The sequence below is a fragment of the Oncorhynchus mykiss genome, chromosome 10 (genome assembly GCF_057628025.1).
Source record: "Oncorhynchus mykiss isolate SJ-2025 chromosome 10, ASM5762802v1, whole genome shotgun sequence".
In the NCBI taxonomy this organism is placed as follows: Eukaryota; Metazoa; Chordata; class Actinopteri; order Salmoniformes; family Salmonidae; genus Oncorhynchus; species Oncorhynchus mykiss.
Genome location: NC_143031.1, coordinates 45888720 through 45910218, shown reverse-complemented (window position 1 = coordinate 45910218; position 21499 = coordinate 45888720). Strand labels below are relative to the sequence as shown.

Below are 21499 nucleotides of genomic sequence, written 5' to 3'. Positions count from 1 at the left end.
ATGTTTGAAACAAGAGCTGCCAAGGAAACGGATCACCTTAAAACGATTACAGGAGTATGGATATTATACTGTAGGTGGTGGATGCACTCTGTTTTTGGGATGCTTCACTTAGAATGCATGAGTGTGCACGCACTTACATGTGTTTTTCCTCCTGTACTCGTGCGTGTGTTTGCATTCATGTGTGTGCGTTTTTAGATCTCTAGAGGGTGTGAGTAATGTGTTGTTATTACAAGCTCAGTTCGCCGCTAAATGAGGAGTCTCGATGATAAACACCGGTGTGTGTCTTTATTGTGACTGAGTACAGGTTACACACAGAAAGGATGGGGCGAATCAAATCACACATATCTATACATGATTTTGAATGGAAACTTTATAAAAGAGGGGTTCCCGTTTCCATAACAGATCCTCAATGTGAAGACCACATTTCCCACAATCCTTTAGTTAACAAGGAACCACACAATCTCCCCAAACATGTGAAAATGGTGGGGTCTGAAGAGACTTCTGTATGGCAGATCTAACTACATAACCCAGGGAGGGCTTTCTGCTTTATAGAACAGGCATTTTGACATCAGTCCACATAGAAGATCCAATGGCACTCAAGCAAGACGAAAAACTGACCACCTATAATATTAACCAAATAATGGAGAGGCCAGACTGGTATTTTTCCTGGTCAAAGTCCCAAGTAAAAATGGTCAGGGACCTCCTTCAGTCTGAGTGTGTGGAAGTGATCTGCCCAGTCCAGCAGCAACAGGAAGTGGAAATGCCAGCCAGCCATACTCCAAGAGAAACACAGGAAGTAATGTAGCTGCTGACAGGAGGGTTGGAGAGACAGAGAACTGACTAAAAACCCAACTTCTGTCTGTTCAATATATAAAAGTGCTGATATGTCTCAGTCCTCCTCCTACACGACTGACCCAGGAGGGTCACACATTGTCACTGAAGAAGATAAGGAAACGAAGGCTTGTATGACTACAGTCTGTTCTGGTCCAAACGCCTACATTACCCATAGCACCCGAGGAAAGCCAAGGCCATTTTGAAACCAGGGGGGAAAGTGAGGCCGATTCGAAAAAGAGTCCAAACACACGTTTTCCGGGTCCGCTGAAACTGGTGGCATCCCTCCACACCGTTGTATAATTCCCATGGAGTAATATTGTATTAATCCATGTTGCAGTAACCTAGTCTGCCACTGGCGAAACACACCAATAGATCAACTTTAGTCCTTGGGTTTGGCGTCGGCACTGACCTGTTCCTCCAATGGTATCACCAGTTTGTTTAGGAGCACAGGTAAACATTCAAGCAGTGAAGCAGTGGAGGCGGAGTGAGGGTGAACTGGCCAGAGAGGCAGTCTGAGAGGCTCCAGCAAGCCTATCAAAAGGGGACGATCACGCTCTCCCAGAAGTTTGGTTGGGCGCGTAAAACCCGTAACTTCAGATTGGCAAAGAAGTGTAATGGGTCCTCACAAAGATGTTTTGCCTAAAGCTTTTACCTCTTCTATTATTTTCACTGCATCGAGGATAGAGAGCACAGCAGCCTCCTTACCAGTCCTCAGCACCAGGCCTGACTGATCACTTGACTGATCAGCAAGGACAGGTTGGTCAGGTTGTAGGGAAGGTCATCTAGAATTAGTTCAACTTGAGGTGCTGTCACTACGCCCAGTCACTGATGGACTTCACATCTAAGAATGGTGCCAGGGTCAGGGACTGTGTGGTTGTAGCAGGGTGCTGGCTGGATCCATGGGTGTGCGATGTGCTGTGTGCGTGCTGGTGTCTGTGTTGGGTCAGAGGTCGGGGGTCAAGGTAAATTGTGCCGGGGTTAGAAGCGTATGGTGCCAGGGCTCTTGGTCATGGTCAGAGTCTGGATGCTGGACAGGATCTTCCTCTGGTGTCCAGCCAGGGTCACTCCCAGACGCAGCAGGTCCCTGAGGAGAAGGACATACTGTTAGATAAACAGACAGACAGAAGGCCTGACAGACAGGCAGCCCGACAGACAGACATACTGAGTGACTGACAGATAGGTGGACCGAGACATAGAGCTACGGTCGTAGAGTGTGACTCAACTTCAAGAGGTTTGAAAGTCAAAGAGAGACACATTGTTGCAGGTGTGAACTGTGAACTTACTCAGCAGTGATCTGGGCCAGTAGCTCTACAGAGGTGAATCCTGCCTGGAGGAAGCTGTCCTCGTAGCGCTCCATCTTGATGGCCCTCAGCCACTCCCCTACGGAGCCACACGCTGAGGGGGCCGGGGGGGCCCGCTGGTCCAGCAGGGGGTGGGACGGCCTGGGGACAGGGGACACACACTCTCTCTGTCACTAGCATACCAGGGGCCTCACAGGCATGTAGCCTTGAGGGACAGGCTTTTCCACAGAATGGGGGCGGGATCTAAGGCTGCATGAGTGGCAGGGAACAACAATGGCTGTTGGAGGAGAAGGGGGTGTGGCCCAAGCTGTGAGTGACAGGTTAGTATTTGGGGTTGGATAGGCGGAGAGAATGGGCACAGTTAGAGTGTGACAGGTCACAGCAGGACAGAGGAGGAGGGACAGTAGGAGGTTAATGTAGACTGACTCTGACAGACAGGACTGTATTCTAGGAATGAAGCAATTGAATAAAGACTGGGCTCTTTTAAGAGACAGTATATACTCTCCATCTGGTGAGACAGTCACCTCCTTGTCTTTACCACAGGCTGTGTTCAAACCCACACTGGCCTTCTCTGACTCTCCACACACCCTCCACACCCAGCCCTTTGCCTAGAGATCTGTGCCCACTCACCCTGCACCCTCCTGGGCCACAATCTTCAGCGAGGCGGGGTTGCGGATCAGCTTGTCCAGGGCGCTGACGATGGCGGCAAAACGGGGGCGGGCCGAGCGCTCCTTCTGCCAGCAGTCCAGCATCAGCTGGTGGAGGTGGGCGGGGCAGTCAGGGGGCGGCGGTAGGCGGTAGTCCTGCTCTATGGCGTTGATCACGTCCTGGTTGCTCATGTCCCAGTAGGGCCGCTCTCCGAACGACATGACCTCCCACATGACGATGCCGTAGCTCCAGGCGTCGGAGGCTGAGGTGAACTTCCTGAAGGCGATGGCTTCTGGGGCGGTCCAGCGGATGGGGATCTTACCACCCTGATTGAACAGAGGACAGGGGGGGTCAACAACCACACACCATAACCAGATGCACTATGGGATTGGTGTGGAGGAAGAACAGCAAGTCTCACCAGAGAGCTGGTGTAGGTGGGGTCTGAGGAGTTCTCCTGGAGGAAACGGGACAGGCCGAAGTCAGACACCTTACACACCAGGTTGCTGTTGACCAGGATGTTGCGGGCGGCCAGGTCTCTGTGGACGTAGCTCATCTCAGACAGGTACTTCATGCCCGATGCGATGCCACGCAGCATGCCCACCAGCTGGATGGGAGTGAACTGACCATCGTTCAACTACAGAGAGAGAGAGAGAGATGGGAATGTTTGAATTGTAGGAGAACAGGTTTGTGCATTTGCATTTGTGTGTGTTTGTGTGTAAAATGTATTGCGAAGTAACACTCCCATTGGAGTTTTCCCCCCTTACTAGCTCTGAGTTTGCTGACATCTACTTTATTGAGGACAAATGAAATGACCATGACTGTGATATGTGGTTGTCCCAACTAGCTATCTTCAGATGAATGCACTAACTAAGTGGCTATAGATAAGAGCGTGTGCTAAATGACTAAAATGTACATTCATGTCCCAACTCCCCCTGAGACACCCCCGGAGTGTGGGGTCACGGTCACGGTCAAGTTGTGTGTGTGCGCGTGTGCGTGCGTGTGTGCGTGTGTGTGAAGGACGCTCGGAGAGACAAAGTGACAGGACAATAGATAGACTGACCCTAAGGAAGGAGTCGAGCGCTCCGTTCTCCATGAACTCAGTGAGGATCATGACGGGACAGGAAGCCGTGATGATGCCCTCCAGGTGGATGATGTTGGGGTGCTGGAACTGGCCCATGATGCTAGCCTCCGACAGGAAGTCCCGCCTCTGCTTGTCTGTGTAGCCGCCCTTCAGTGTCTTGATGGCCACATAGTTCTCCTTCTTCCCTGGAACCTTCAGTCTTCCCCGACATACCTCCCCAAACTCCCCTATAGACGAGCCAGGGAAATACCCATTAGTACAAACATGATACTGTAGCACCATACCAACCAGTCTGTTTACAGGCAGCGATACATCATGAAAAACAAAGAGATAAGAGAGTCCAACCGGCACCAATGACCTCCTCGATCTTGACAAAGGAAACATCGATCTCCTTGGCAAACTCCCGTATGGCCTCGTTAGGGTCCTCGTAAGTGAAGGGGTCAATATAGACCTTGACTCCTGAGGTGAAGAGAGGAGTAGAGGGAGGGTAGGGGGAAGTAAACGACGGAACAGCCAAAGTAGCAGACAGACTAAAACATGAAAAACATGACATTGAAAATAGCTGTATGCGGTATTTCTATGTACGTGTGTGTGTATGTGTGTGTATGTGTATGTATGTGTGTGTGTGTATGTGTGTGAATGTGTATGCATGTGTACTCACCTTGGCCCAGGAGGTACTGGCCATTTTTGTCACTCAGCTCTGGGTCCTTCATTCTGCTGTGTCTACTACCGAGAAGAACAGTGTGTGGGAGAGGAAGGAGGGAGAGGGGGGACGAGGGAAAAGGGGCAAGGGGTCAGAGAGAGAGAGAGAGAAAGAGAGCTAGTCCAGTGACGTAACACCTCTGGCCTCTCTGTGAGGGTTTCTTAGTGTCACAAACAAGCTCATTGAGTCTCTCTCTCGGTCTCAGAAACAATACATGACTGGTAGATGAAGTAATGCCTTGACCCTGGGCCCTCTACTGTTCTGCGCATTCAGGAGCCACTCTGCTCTGTGTCTGGGACTGCTGTGATGGAGGGCTCCATTAGTGAGACTTCCTTTGGCCCAGGCCCATCCCAGTAGGACTGTACAGCCCTGTAGCTACTGGACCCATGCCTCCCTCCCTCCCTCCCTCCCTCTCCCTCTCTCTCTCTCTCAGGCCCAAAATAGCAATACTGTTCCACCCTCATCTGGCGGTGGAACCAGGCTGACAACTGTGAGTGTGTGTGTGAGGGTGTGCACTTCTTAGTGTATGTGCAAATGAACAATGTGTGTGGATGTGTGTGCACAACTCTGCATGTGTGTGCCCCAAGGTCAGAGCTATTGTTCTCCTGTCCTGTGGAGACAGGGTTGGGACTGCTGCATCCTGTCTACCCCCAACTCTCCACCCTCTCTCTACCTCTCTCTACCCCTCTCTCTTTACCTTTCCTGCTCTCTCACCCCTTCCTTCCACCCCCTCTTTCTCTTTCTCTCCCTCTCTCCCCCTCTCTCTTCACCTTTCCCGCTCTCTCTCACCCCTTCTCTCCGCCTCCCCCCCTCTCTCTACCTTTCCAACTCTCCCTTTCTCTTTCTCACTCTCTAGTTCCCTATGTTCCCAGAACCTTTTTTCAGAGGGCATGTGGAGCTATTTGCTGAAACAATGAAGCAAAGGGAAAGTGTTATAATGAGCGGAATAACTTCTAGCCCCGTAAGCACAAAGTCACAAAGAGAAATGATTTGGCTCTTTGAGAGTTTCGCTCAAATGTGACATAGTGTATGAAGATAACAGTCATAATCTAAGCGTGATAAGATTGGTACCGGTTGCAAAAAGACAAAAGCATGGCAAATGTTAAGACCCATATTTCTATTTGAGCTTTTCCCTTTATGTAAAATTCACATTACAGTATCCGCTCTCTCTCCCCGTCCCCCCAATCCTCCCTCTCTCCCTGGTTCTCACCGTATGCAGAAGACAGCCACAGTGATGACAGTGACAAGCAGCAGCATCCCCATGGCGATAAGGACACCGGTCACCAGAAGCTGGGAAGGAGAGTCATGCCCTGAGACGCAAAGAAAAAAAGGTTGTAACTAAAACTAATGTCTTACCTAATGAACAAATGTCGTAACTAATGTCTTACCTAATGAACTCATGTCTTATCTAATGAACTAATGTCTTACCTAATGAACTAATGTCGTAACTAATGAACTAATGTCGTAACTAATGAACTAATGTCTTACCTAATGAACGAATGTCGTAACTAATGAACTAATGTCTTACCTAATGAACTAATGTCTTACCTAATGAACTAATGTCTTACCTAATGAACTAATGTCGTAACTAATGAACTAATGTCATAACTAATGAACTAATGTCTTACCTAATGAACGAATGTCGTAACTAATGAACTAATGTCTTACCTAATGAACTAATGTCTTACCTAATGAACTAATGTCTTACCTAATGAACTAATGTCGTAACTAATGAACTAATGTCTTACCTAATGAACGAATGTCTTACCTAATGAACGAATGTCTTACCTAATGAACGAATGTCGTAACTAATGAACTAATGTCTTACCTAATGAACGAATGTCGTAACTAATGAACTAATGTCTTACCTAATGAACGAATGTCGTAACTAATGAACTAATGTCTTACCTAATGAACGAATGTTGTAACTAATGTCTTACCTAATGAACAAATGTCGTAACTAATGTCTTACCTAATGAACGAATGTCGTAACTAATGTCTTACCTAATGAACGAATGTCGTAACTAATGTCTTACCTAATGAACGAATGTCGTAACTAATGAACTAATGTCTTACCTAATGAACTAATGTCTTACCTAATGAACGAATGTCGTAACTAATGAACTAATGTCGTAACTAATGAACTAATGTCATAACTAATGAACTAATGTCTTACCTAATGAACGAATGTCGTAACTAATGAACTAATGTCTTACCTAATGAACTAATGTCTTACCTAATGAACTAATGTCTTACCTAATGAACTAATGTCGTAACTAATGAACTAATGTCTTACCTAATGAACAAATGTCTTACCTAATGAACGAATGTCTTACCTAATGAACGAATGTCGTAACTAATGAACTAATGTCTTACCTAATGAACGAATGTCGTAACTAATGAACTAATGTCTTACCTAATGAACGAATGTCGTAACTAATGAACTAATGTCTTACCTAATGAACGAATGTTGTAACTAATGTCTTACCTAATGAACAAATGTCGTAACTAATGTCTTACCTAATGAACAAATGTCGTAACTAATGTCTTACCTAATGAACGAATGTCGTAACTAATGTCTTACCTAATGAACGAATGTCGTAACTAATGAACTAATGTCGTAACTAATGTCTTACCTAATGAACGAATGTCGTAACTAATGAACTAATGTCGTAACTAATGAACTAATGTTGTAACTAATGAACTATTGTCGTAACTAATGAACGAATGTCGTAACTAATGAACTAATGTCGTAACTAATGAACAAATGTCGTAACTAATGAACAAATGTAACTAATGAACCAATGTCGTAACTAATGAACTAATGTCTTAACCAATGAACTTACGTTGTAATTAATGAACTAATGTCGTAACTAATGTCTTAACCAATGAACTAATGTCATAACTAATGTCGTAACCAATGAACTTACGTCGTAACTAATGAACTAATGTCGTAACTAATGAACGAATGTCTTAACCAATACACTAATGTCATAACTAATGAACTAATGTCGTAACTAATGTCTTAACCAATGAACTTACGTCGTAACTAATGATCTAATGTCGTAACTAATGTCTTAACTAATGAACAAATGTCGTAATTAAACTAATGTCGTAACTAATGAACTAATATCTTAACCAATTAACTAATGTTGTAACTAATGAACAAATGTCATAACTAAACTAATGTCGTAACTAATGAACTAATGTTGTACCTAATTAACTAATGTCGTAACCAATGAATTAATGTCGTAACTAATGAACTAATGTCTTAACTAATGAACTAATGTCGTAACTAATGAACTAATGTTGTAACTAATGAACTAATGAACTAATGTCGTAACTAATGAACTAATGTTGTAACTAATGAACAAATGTTTTAGCTAATGAACTAATGTGATCTGGCAAATTAATAAGAAGGCGGAAAGAACACACAAAAAAAGTGAAAACCCCCAGAATACTTTGTGAGCCTGGATATGGATAGGCCTCCCTGAAAGAGTGAAGCCTGGGCCTTTCCTTACCGTCAGGCATGGTGCGGAAGGAGGCTGCTGGGCTGAAGCTGCCGTAGCCGGCCATGGTGCGAGCCCGGACCTGCACCTCATACTGAGTGGCCCTGCGGAGATCACTCAGCACCACCTGGTTACTGTCACTCTCCCTGTAGCTACACAACTGCTCCTGCTCCTCACCTCGACGCTCCTGCAGGACAGAGAGAGAGAGAGGGACGGAGAGAGAGAGAGGGACGGAGAGAGAGCGGGATGGAGGAAGAGAGGGATAGTGGGAGAACAAAAGCAGATAAGAGCGCCAGGTTGGGCCAATGGGAGGGAGGTCAGCGTGATGTACACAGATGTAACGGTCAACTCCCTAAGACCTAAGGTGAGTCAGAGCTAGAGTATTTAACAGTGGGAGGACAGAGCGTCTGGTCATCCTCACCGTCTCACAGTAACGTAGCTGGTACTGCAGGATGGTGTAGTGCAGCTGGGCTGGAACTGACCAGTGGAGAGTAAGACTGCTCTCTGTAGAGATACTCTTCCTGATCACAGACACCAGAACTGGAACTGCACTCAGACCAACACAAAGAAACGACATTAAAAGATAAAACAACATTCAATCTTCCTCTTCTAACTATACGACCCCAACCACAAACCCTTCTCTCGTCCTCTCTGTGTCTCTATCTCTCTCACCGTCATGACTGGTTGTGATGTTGACACTGTCGCTGGGTGCCCCCTTGCCGTTGGTCTGGGTTACCCCGTTGAGGGCCTGGATAGAGAAGGTGTATGTAGTGTGAGGCATGAGGCCCCAGACCACCACCCTGCGGCCCAGCAGGCCACGCTGAGAGGGCCGGTAGCTGACACTGTCCCCGCAGGGAGAGCAGGGGCCCCAGGGGGCCCCACACAGAGAACACTCCACAGAGTAGCTCAGGTCAGTCCGGCCACCACTGTCCTGGGGCTCGCTCCACTCTAGGGTCACCGTGGTGTCGTTAATCTGGGTGACGATGCTTCGCGGGGCAGAGGGGGGTCCTGGAGGACAGGGGGGAGAGGAGAGGGTCACACACCACCACATCAGGAAATCACACATATTTCATCAGACAAAAGTACTAATACATTTTCCATTAGAAGGCACTTTACTGGCCCAATGTGCCATATTAGAGTTCCTCTGTTTCAGATTTGCATTATCAATTAAATCGCTTGCATGCTACTCGTCATGTCCCAGATACATTTCCAGCTAGCGTTTGGAGGAGCCACCAGGGACAAGAGGCTGAGGGGCACAGCAGGAAACAACATTGTGATGCAGAATTGAATTGGTGCTCCAATTACACACGTCCACATTTTAAATGATAATGATCAGCAGCTGAAGATTGTAGTAGGGGGGATTGTGATTGCTGCCAACCAAGCGAAACACAATTGCAATGCCACTCAGCCAGTGTGAATTAGTTCCTGCTCCTACTAAGGAGACTGTGCCTTGTCATTGAGCCAGTGGCTAGGCCATTTACAGCTTCTGTGATAGTAGTGCTTAGTAAAATCAGCCATAATGCTCTCTGGGAGGTTTGGGTGGCCTCAAGTAGGAGGAATTTGTGTACCATCACAACGGCCTACTGTAATTTAGGTTTCATTTACGTCAACATCTAGGATGAGGGGAAAAACGGCTTGTGATTAGTCAAAACATCTGGCGTGGTCAAATAAATCAACTGTCTGACTTAATTAGGGAGAGCTGTCATTTAACCTGTGATTTAATAGGCTAGCAGAGTCTACGGGGAATTCTGTTTGTCCTCGACGGGTTTCAGTCTTCAGACGAGTTTCAGACTGCTGTTCCTTGCGAACTCCTTTCGTGGCCATTCTGAGTGAGCGTGCCCAATTCAAAAGGCCTCCAATTCACACATCACACGTGGCTGAATTGAAATTCCTGAATCCACACTGAGGTGTCCCTCACGACCCATCAACGCTTCCCTTCCTGGGAGTGACATCCAGGCTCCGCCCCGCTCTACACCCGTTACAAAGGAACCGCATCTCAATACTCTCAGCCCTGGGACAAAAGGCCACAGAGCAGGTGAGAGGGGCTGAGCACAACACCAGAGAAGAGAAATAGGAGAGGGGCGAGGGACAACAAAGGAGGGAGGGCAACAAGAGAAACACAAGTTGAAAGTGAAAGAAAATAGCGCAGAGACCGAGTATCCGGGGAGAGTAAATAGAGGGTGGAGTATGTATGGGGCGGCAGGGTAGCCTAGTGGTTAGAGTATGTATGGGGCGGCAGGGTAGCCTAGTGGTTAGAGTATGTATGGGGCGGCAGGGTAGCCTAGTGGTTAGAGTATGTATGGGGCGGCAGGGTAGCCTAGTGGTTAGAGTATGTATGGGGCGGCAGGGTAGCCTAGTGGTTAGAGTATGTATGGGGTGGCAGGGTAGCCTAGTGGTTAGAGTATGTATGGGGCGGCAGGGTAGCCTAGTGGTTAGAGTATGTATGGGGCGGCAGGGTAGCCTAGTGGTTAGAGTATGTATGGGGCGGCAGGGTAGCCTAGTGGTTAGAGTATGTATGGGGCGGCAGGGTAGCCTAGTGGTTAGAGTATGTATGGGGCGGCAGGGTAGCCTAGTGGTTAGAGTATGTATGGGGCGGCAGGGTAGCCTAGTGGTTAGAGTATGTATGGGGTGGCAGGGTAGCCTAGTGGTTAGAGTATGTATGGGGCGGCAGGGTAGCCTAGTGGTTAGAGTATGTATGGGGCGGCAGGGTAGCCTAGTGGTTAGAGTATGTATGGGGTGGCAGGGTAGCCTAGTGGTTAGAGTATGTATGGGGCGGCAGGGTAGCCTAGTGGTTAGAGTATGTATGGGGCGGCAGGGTAGCCTAGTGGTTAGAGTATGTATGGGGCGGCAGGGTAGCCTAGTGGTTAGAGTATGTATGGGGCGGCAGGGTAGCCTAGTGGTTAGAGTATGTATGGGGCGGCAGGGTAGCCTAGTGGTTAGAGTATGTATGGGGCGGCAGGGTAGCCTAGTGGTTAGAGTATGTATGGGGTGGCAGGGTAGCCTAGTGGTTAGAGTATGTATGGGGCGGCAGGGTAGCCTAGTGGTTAGAGTATGTATGGGGCGGCAGGGTAGCCTAGTGGTTAGAGTATGTATGGGGTGGCAGGGTAGCCTAGTGGTTAGAGTATGTATGGGGCGGCAGGGTAGCCTAGTGGTTAGAGTATGTATGGGGTGGCAGGGTAGCCTAGTGGTTAGAGTATGTATGGGGTGGCAGGGTAGCCTAGTGGTTAGAGTATGTATGGGGCGGCAGGGTAGCCTAGTGGTTAGAGTATGTATGGGGCGGCAGGGTAGCCTAGTGGTTAGAGTATGTATGGGGCGGCAGGGTAGCCTAGTGGTTAGAGTATGTATGGGGCAGCAGGGTAGCCTAGTGGTTAGAGTATGTATGGGGTGGCAGGGTAGCCTAGTGGTTAGAGTATGTATGGGGCGGCAGGGTAGCCTAGTGGTTAGAGTATGTATGGGGTGGCAGGGTAGCCTAGTGGTTAGAGTATGTATGGGGCGGCAGGGTAGCCTAGTGGTTAGAGTATGTATGGGGCGGCAGGGTAGCCTAGTGGTTAGAGTATGTATGGGGCGGCAGGGTAGCCTAGTGGTTAGAGCGTTGGGCCAGTAACCAAAAGGTTGATAGATTGATTTCCCGAGCTGACAAGGTAACACATCTGTCGTTCTGCTCCTGAACAAGGCAGCTACCCACTGTTCCTAGGCTGCCATTGTAAATAATAATTTGTTCTTAACTGACTTGCCTAGTTAAATAAAGGTAAAACAATACATCAAACATGTGGTTTCCATCTGTTTGAATCCATTCGCTCCGTTCCAGCCATTATTATTATTATTATCACACCTCCACTGGTGTAATAATGTGTTTACTTACTGGTGCAGGGGGTGTCTGGGGTGTCCGAGTCAGCGCGGAGGTATCCTGGACGACACTGACACACAGGTGAGCCCGTCACCATAGCATGGCTAAACCCTGGACAGGCCTGGCACTGGCCCCCCGAGGCAGACCTAAACTGACCCACAGGACAGGCTGAGAGGACGAGGGTGAGCGAGAGGGGAGAAGGAAAGTTAGTACGGCCCTGAACGTCGCCACCAACCTTAACACCAGAAACCAACACCGCAGGCAGCATAGCGTCCCATCATAGCAGGTCGGGTTGGGAGCCAAAAAGCATGTTAAAAAAAGACAAACAGTACAGGAACGCTCATTAATCACCGCCAAGATACATAAACACAATGAAATGGATGTGAATGCGCTCGCCTCTCCTCTGATCCTTCGACTCAGACGGGACACCCGGCTTCAGTGTAAACAGCCCATAAATCAGGCTCGCTCCCTGACACACCGGGCTCATTCAGCGAGGGGGATCCGGCACAGCAAGTGTGTGTGTGTGTGTGTGTGTGTGTGTGTTATTGTAATATCTGCTCTGTTCACTTTCTGTTTAAATAAACGGCTACAGAAATTAATCAAATACATAGCTGGGGATCATATGTATTCATTTGCGGATATTGAAGGTCTAATTTGAGCTATGTGAGCCCCTGTGAAGTACTGGGTAATAATAACAGACTCCTAAAACATTAGTCATAACACCCACTCAGTATGACAACGAATCACATCACATCACATACACACATCATCCATGGATAAAGACTTCCAACAAACTGCCGTTGCTCTACTTAGGAAAATGACTGAAGTTTAAGTTGTTATCGACTAATTGCATTTCCCCATGAGGAACAATAAAGTTGGGTTTTATCGTACTGTATTTTATTGTATCGAATAACACTGGTTATGCAAGTCATCAGCAGTTAGGTAGAGCTAGTTTTGGGTTGTTGTTCCACTTGTACAGTGTCTATGTTTAATGGGTAGTTCAGAGTTTCTGAGAGAAAATCTGCAGTTTTAAAAGCAAATTTGGTGTATTTCTAAACATTATGCCGCGTTCTTATGCTATCTGGGTGACACAAACGTTATAACAAAATCAACGGGGGGCCCCATGCCATGATATTTTTTTAATGTGAGATTCTCTCTCGACTGTTGAGTATCCATAGGTGATTATTCGTTCTCAAAGATGATCTTATTAAAAAAAGATATACCTCCTTTATATTTTCTACATAATTATACCTGTTTTTAGTCATTTAAGATTACACTGACGTTTTACCCTCCCAAAAATATTTATATTTTTAAACAACCATATTCCATCATATATATCATATTTCATCATATATAAATCATATTCCATCATATATATCATATTCCATCATATATATCATATTCCATCATATAAATCATATTTCATCATATATATCATATTCCATCATATATATCATACTTCATCATATATAAATCATATTCCATCATATATAAATCATATTCCATCATATATATCATACTTCATCATATATAAATCATATTCCATCATATATATCACACTTCATCATATATATCATATTCCATCATATATATCATACTTCATCATATATATCATATTCCATCATATATATCATACTTCATCATATATAAATCATATTCCATCATATATATCATACTTCATCATATATAAATCATATTTCATCATATATATATCATATTTCATCATATATATCATATTCCATCATATATATCATACTTCATCATATATAAATCATATTCCATCATATATATCATATTCCATCATATATAAATCATATTCCATCATATATATATCATATTCCATCATATATATCATATTCCATCATATATAAATCATATTCCATCATATATATCATATTCCATCATATATATCATATTCCATCATATATATCATATTCCATCATATATATATCATATTCCATCATATATATCATATTCCATCATATATAAATCATATTCCATCATATATAAATCATATTCCATCATATATATCATACTTCATCATATATAAATCATATTCCATCATATATATCATATTTCATCATATATATCATATTCCATCATATATATCATATTCCATCATATATAAATCATATTCCATCATATATATCATATTTCATCATATATAAATCATATTCCATCATATATATCATACTTCATCATATATAAATCATATTTCATCATATATATCATATTTCATCATATATATCATATTCCATCATATATATCATATTCCATCATATATATCATATTCCATCATATATAAATCATATTCCATCATATATATCATATTTCATCATATATAAATCATATTCCATCATATATATCATACTTCATCATATATAAATCATATTTCATCATATATATCATATTCCATCATATATAAATCATATTCCATCATATATAAATCATATTCCATCATATATATCATACTTCATCATATATAAATCATATTCCATCATATATATCATATTTCATCATATATATCATATTCCATCATATATATCATATTCCATCATATATATCATATTCCATCATATATAAATCATATTCCATCATATATATCATATTTCATCATATATAAATCATATTCCATCATATATATCATACTTCATCATATATAAATCATATTCCATCATATATATCATATTTCATCATATATAAATCATATTCCATCATATATATCATATTCCATCATATATAAATCATATTCCATCATATATAAATCATATTCCATCATATATAAATCATATTTCATCATATATAAATCATATTTCATCATATATAAATCATATTCCATCATATATATCATATTCCATCATATATATATCATATTCCATCATATATATCATACTTCATCATATATAAATCATATTTCATCATATATATATCATATTCCATCATATATAAATCATATTCCATCATATATATCATACTTCATCATATATAAATCATATTTCATCATATATATATCATATTTCATCATATATATATCATATTCCATCATATATATCATACTTCATCATATATAAATCATATTCCATCATATATATATCATATTCCATCATATATATCATATTCCATCATATATATCATACTTCATCATATATAAATCATATTTCATCATATATATATCATATTTCATCATATATAAATCATATTCCATCATATATATCATATTCCATCATATATAAATCATATTCCATCATATATATCATATTTCATCATATATAAATCATATTCCATCATATATATCATATTTCATCATATATATCATACTTCATCATATATAAATCATATTTCATCATATATATATCATATTTCATCATATATATATCATATTCCATCATATATATCATACTTCATCATATATAAATCATATTCCATCATATATATCATATTTCATCATATATAAATCATATTCCATCATATATATCATACTTCATCATATATAAATCATATTCCATCATATATATCATATTCCATCATATATATCATACTTCATCATATATATATCATATTCCATCATATATAAATCATATTCCATCATATATATCATATTCCATCATATATAAATCATATTCCATCATATATATCATATTCCATCATATATATCATACTTCATCATATATAAATCATATTCCATCATATATATCATACTTCATCATATATAAATCATATTCCATCATATATATCATACTTCATCATATATAAATCATATTCCATCATATATATCATATTTCATCATATATATCATATTCCATCATATATATCATATTTCATCATATATAAATCATATTACATCATATATATCATATTTCATCATATATAAATCATATTCCATCATATATATCATATTCCATCATATATATCATACTTCATCATATATAAATCATATTCCATCATATATATCATATTCCATCATATATATCATACTTCATCATATATAAATCATATTCCATCATATATATCATACTTCATCATATATAAATCATATTCCATCATATATATCATATTCCATCATATATATCATACTTCATCATATATAAATCATATTCCATCATATATATCATACTTCATCATATATAAATCATATTCCATCATATATATCATATTTCATCATATATAAATCATATTCCATCATATATATCATATTCCATCATATATAAATCATATTCCATCATATATATCATATTCCATCATATATATCATACTTCATCATATATAAATCATATTCCATCATATATATCATACTTCATCATATATAAATCATATTCCATCATATATATCATATTTCATCATATATAAATCATATTCCATCATATATATCATATTTCATCATATATAAATCATATTACATCATATATATCATATTCCATCATATATATCATATTTCATCATATATAAATCATATTCCATCATATATATATCATATTTCATCATATATATCATACTTCATCATATATAAATCATATTACATCATATATATCATATTCCATCATATATATCATATTTCATCATATATAAATCATATTCCATCATATATATATCATATTTCATCATATATATCATATTTCATCATATATAAATCATATTACATCATATATATCATATTCCATCATATATATCATATTTCATCATATATAAATCATATTCCATCATATATAAATCATATTTCATCATATATAAATCATATTTCATCATATATATATATATATCATATTTCTTGGAGTGGCGGCAAAGTTTGAGCAGCCGCGGCCCGCCGCTGCCAAATGAATATAGGGGAAACACTGTTCACAGGATTAATACAAAGCCGGGTTGTCTAACAGTCTCCGACTCCCTGGAGCCGAGTTATCATTAACCAAATAGAGAGGCTAAACAGTTAAGGTGCTAACTCAGCCAGGCAGGAAGCTACATAAAAGCCCCGCGTCAAACCTAATCGCTGAGTAAGATGACATCATTACAATTCAAGTGGCCCTGGCCTTCCTTTCCCAGACAGTATAAATAGACTTTCTCTTTGTTATCCGTGTACACGGTGTAACTTTCACCCTCTCTCTCTCTCTATTGTGTGTGAAGAGGGCCTTTGAATAGTAGCACATGTACTATAGAAACGCATGCCTTAGAAACATGTGCAAACAGGTACCGGACACAACACATAAGTATCTCCAAAGAATCACAAAAGAATCCTTACAGTGATACTGAGCAGACTCTACAATGCATCTTAGTAAAAGGCATTTTTGACAGAAGGTGGAGCTGCTCTGAGGGTCAGAGTTCCCCTAACAGACTCGACCTCAGTGACCAGACGCCAGGGAGCATCGAAGCCGCACAGAGGCAGAGACCGAGAGAAACAGAGACCGACAGAGACAGAGAGGCAGAGAAAGAGAGAGACAGAGAAAGAGGGAGACAGAGAAAGAGAGAGACGGAGAGAGGCAGAGAAAGAGAGAGACAGAGAGGCAGAGAAAGAGAGAGACAGAGAAAGAGGGAGACAGAGAAAGAGAGAGACGGAGAGAGGCAGAGAAAGAGAGAGACAGAGAGGCAGAGAAAGAGAGAGACAGAGAAAGAGACAGAGAAAGAAGGAGACAGAGGAAGAGGGAGAGAGAGACAGAAAGAGAGAGACAGAGAAAGAGAGAGAAAGAAGGAGACAGAGGAAGAGACAGAGAAAGAAGGAGACAGAGAAAGAAGGAGACAGAGAAAGAGGGAGAGAAAGACAGAGAAAGAAGGAGACAGAGAAAGAGGGAGCGAGAGACAGAGAAAGGAGACAGAAAGAAGGAAGGAGACAGAGAAAGAAGGAGACAGAGTAAGAGGGAGAGAGAGACAGAGAAAGAAGGAGACAGAGGAAGAGACAGAGAAAGAAGGAGACAGAGAAAGAAGGAGACAGAGAAAGAGGGAGAGAGAGACAGAGAAAGAGACAGAGAAAGAAGGAGACAGAGGACGAGACAGAGATAGAAGGAGATAGAGAAAGAGGGAGCGAGAGACATAGAAAGAAGGAGACAGAGAAAGAAGGAGACAGAGAAAGAAGGAGACAGAGAAAGAGGGAGAGACAGGAGTCAGAGATAAGGCATCAGAGTGCTGTTGGTAAATACCCTCTAACTGGCTGGCTGCTGGTGGGATGAGAGAGTTTTATAGCTAACAGCGACTGAAAGAGCTTTATGCCCCCCCCACCACCACCGATGGCACACTCTCCATACATCAACCCACACACACTGCCTTTAATGACACACTTTCCTCTTTGGTGGGGAGGGATGCGAAATAAGAGTACAACCTTCAACATTAAAACGAGAAGACAGCAACAGAAGTTAGTTAAACACTGTCTGCTAAATTACAGTGGGGCAAAAAAGTATTTAGTCAGCCACCAATTGTGCAAGTTCTCCCACTTAAAAAGTTGAGAGAGGCCTGTAATTTTCATCATAGGTACACTTCAACTATGACAGACAAAATGAGAAAAAGAAATCCAGAAAATCACATTGTAGGATTTTTAATGAATTTATTAGCAAACTGTGGTGGAAAATAAGTATTTGGTCACCTACAAACAAGCAAGATTTCTGGCTCTCACAGACCTGTAACTTCTTCTTTAAGAGGCTCCTCTGTCCTCCACTCGTTACCTGTATTAATGGCAACTGTTTGAACTTGTTATCAGTATAAAAGACACCTGTCCACAACCTCAAACAGTCACACTCCAAACTCCACTATGGCCAAGACCAAAGAGCTGTCAAAGGACACCAGAAACAAATTTGTAGACCTGCACCAGGCTGGGAAGACTGAATCTGCAATAGGTAAGCAGCTTGGTTTGAAGAAATCAACTGTGTGAGCAATTATTAGGAAATGGAAGACATACAAGACCACTGATAATCTCCCTCGATCTGGGGCTCCACGCAAGATCTCACCCTGTGGGGTCAAAATGATCACAAGAACGGTGAGCAAAAATCCCAGAACCACATGGGGGGACCTAGTGAATGACCTGCAGAGAGCTGGGACCAAAGTAACAACGCCTACCATCAGTAACACACTACGCCACCAGGGACTCAAATCCTGCAGTGCCAGACGTGTCCCCCTGCTTAAGCCAGTACATGTCCAGGCCCGTCTGAAGTTTGCTAGAGAGCATTTGGATGATCCAGAAGAAGATTGGGAGAATGTCATATGGTCAGATGAAACCAAAATATAACTTTTTGGTAAAAACTCAACTCGTCGTGTTTAGAGGAAAAATAATGCTGAGTTGCATCCAAAGAACACCATACCTACTGTGAAGCATGGGGGTGGAAACATCATGCTTTGGGGCTGTTTTTCTGCAAAGGGACCAGGACGACTGATCCGTGTAAAGGAAAGAATGAATGGGGCCATGTATCGTGAGATTTTGAGTGAAGACCTCCTTCCATCAACAAGGGCATTGAAGATGAAACGTGGCTGGGTCTTTCAGCATGACAATGATCCCAAACACACCTCCCGAGCAACGAAGGAGTGGCTTCGTAAGAAGCATTTCAAGGTCCTGGAGTGGCCTAGCCAGTCTCCAGATCTCAACCCCATAGAAAATCTTTAGAGGGAGTTGAAAGTCCGTGTTGCTCAGCAACAGCCCCAAAACATCACTGCTCTAGAGGAGATCTGCATGGAGGAATGGGCCAAAATATCAGCAACAGTGTGTGAAAACCTTGTGAAGACTTACAGAAAACGTTTGACCTCTGTCATTGCCAACAAAGGGTATATAACAAAGTATTGAGATAAACTTTTGTTATTGACCAAATACTTATTTTCCACCATAATTTGCAAATAAATTCATTAAAAATCCTACAATGTGATTTTCTGGATTTTTTTTCATAGTTGAAGTGTACCTATGATGAAAATTACAGGCCTCTCTCATCTTTTTAAGTGGGAGAACTTGCACAATTGGTGGCTGACTAAATACTTTTTTGCCCCACTGTATATACTTGGCTGTGTGTGTATGCTAATGTCATTGTGCAGACAAGTGCTACTGAGGCAGTAGCATGTGGGAGAGACAAAGTGTGTGTGAGAGAGAGAGAGATGAAGAGAGAGTGTTCCCATTCTTCTTAAAGCACAGAGTGTGGAATGTGACCCTATTGTGACCTTCCCTTTACATTTCTCCAGGGGGGAGTGGGAGATAGGGGTGGAGGCCCATTTCACACACAGACACACAGGCACACAGACACACACTCACACACTGAAAGAACGAAATAAGAGCACAGCAATTAGCTAGACAGAGGCAACCCACCGCCTGCCTGTGGCATTGTATCTGTGTGATGGTGTGGACATGAGGAAGAGAAGTGTCCTGCACTGTGTGTGTGCGTACCAGTGTGCGTGCTGGCGTTAGCTTGGCAGAGCTCTATTACTGTCTGTACGAGCTCTTCTCCAACATTTTCAGTCATCTGCAATGATGCGGAGTGCCTGTAATGACCTGCTGAGTGTGGCTGTTTTGGCTCATGAGCAACTCCCCGTCAGAGCAGCAAAAGACTTTATCTAACCACTGAAACGTACGATAGAACATCAGAACATTCCAGTTGAGTCATTCAGGAGACACTCTTATCCAGAGGGACTTACAGTAGTGAGTGCACACATTTTCATACTTTTTTTCTTCTCTTCAAACAAGAGGCTTGAGTAAAACATTTGGCTTTTCATTATACACTATCCGCATTTCCGTCCATCTGTCTCTCTCCACCTGTGAATGTGTGTGTGTGTGTGTGTCTACATGGATAATTTGACTCATTAGGAGAGTTGTCCCTCCCCAGAGAGAATACTCCCTGCTTCTCTCTGTTGTCAGGTTGGCTTCCATGTACTGGTAATGGAAGATTCTTTACCTGCAACCTCCCTCCTCTTCCCTCCCTCCCTCCCTCCTCTCTTCCCCTCCCTCCTCTCTTTCCCTCCCTCCTCTCTTCCCCTCCTTTCTCTTCCCTCCCTCCTCTCTTCCCCTCCCTTCTCTTCCCTCCCTCCTCTCTTCCCCTCCTTTCTCTTCCCTCCCTCCTCCCTTCCCCTCCGTTCTCTCTTCCCTCCCCCCTCTCATCTCCCTCCTCTCTTCCCCTCCTTTCTCTCTTTCCTTCCCTCCTCCCTGCCCCTCCTTTCTCCCTTTCCCTTCTTTTTCTCTTCCCTCCCTCCTCTCTTTCCCTCCCTCCTCTCTTTCCCTCCCTCCTCTCTTCCCCTCCCTCCTCTCTTCCCTCCCTCCTCCCTCTCTTCCCCTCCCTCCTCTTCCCTCCTTTCTCTCTTTCCCTCCCTCCTCTCTTTCCCTCCCTCCTTTTTCCTTCCCTACTCTCTTCCCTCCCTCCTCTCTTCCCCTCCTTTCCTCCCCTCCTCTCTTCCCTCCCTCCTCTCTTCCCCTCCCTCCTCTCTTCCCCTCCCTCCTCTCTTTCCCTCCCTCCTCTCTTTCCCTCCCTCCTCTCATCCCCTCCTTTCCTCCCCTCCTCTCTTCCCTCCCTCCTCTCTTTCCTTCCCTCCTCTCTTCCCCTCCCTCCTCTCTTTCCCTCCCTCCTCTCTTCCCCTCACTCCTCTTCCCTCCTTTCTCTCTTTCCCTCCCTCCTCTCTTCCCCTCCTTTCTCT

General features: G+C 42.7%; 1 protein-coding gene across 2 annotated transcripts in view; it reads right to left on the bottom strand.

Moving 5' to 3' along the window:
- Positions 1-263: 263 nt before the first annotated feature.
- Positions 264-21499, bottom strand: part of LOC110534033 (ephrin type-B receptor 4a) — a 38806-nt gene continuing 17570 nt past the window's right edge. Inside the window, exons 5-16 of one of the 2 annotated variants that reach the window (XM_021618669.3) lie at positions 11939-12091; positions 8749-9084; positions 8498-8622; positions 8089-8263; positions 5778-5877; positions 4526-4590; positions 4210-4323; positions 3844-4091; positions 3202-3417; positions 2766-3109; positions 2118-2276; positions 264-1918 (exon numbers count right to left, since the gene is read on the bottom strand). In XM_021618669.3, the coding sequence (XP_021474344.1) occupies positions 1813-1918; positions 2118-2276; positions 2766-3109; positions 3202-3417; positions 3844-4091; positions 4210-4323; positions 4526-4590; positions 5778-5877; positions 8089-8263; positions 8498-8622; positions 8749-9084; positions 11939-12091 (2141 nt within the window). In that variant the 3' untranslated portion in view covers positions 264-1812. The remainder of the gene's footprint in view (positions 1919-2117; positions 2277-2765; positions 3110-3201; positions 3418-3843; positions 4092-4209; positions 4324-4525; positions 4591-5777; positions 5878-8088; positions 8264-8497; positions 8623-8748; positions 9085-11938; positions 12092-21499) is intronic. The other variant, XM_021618670.3, reaches the window with a different exon arrangement.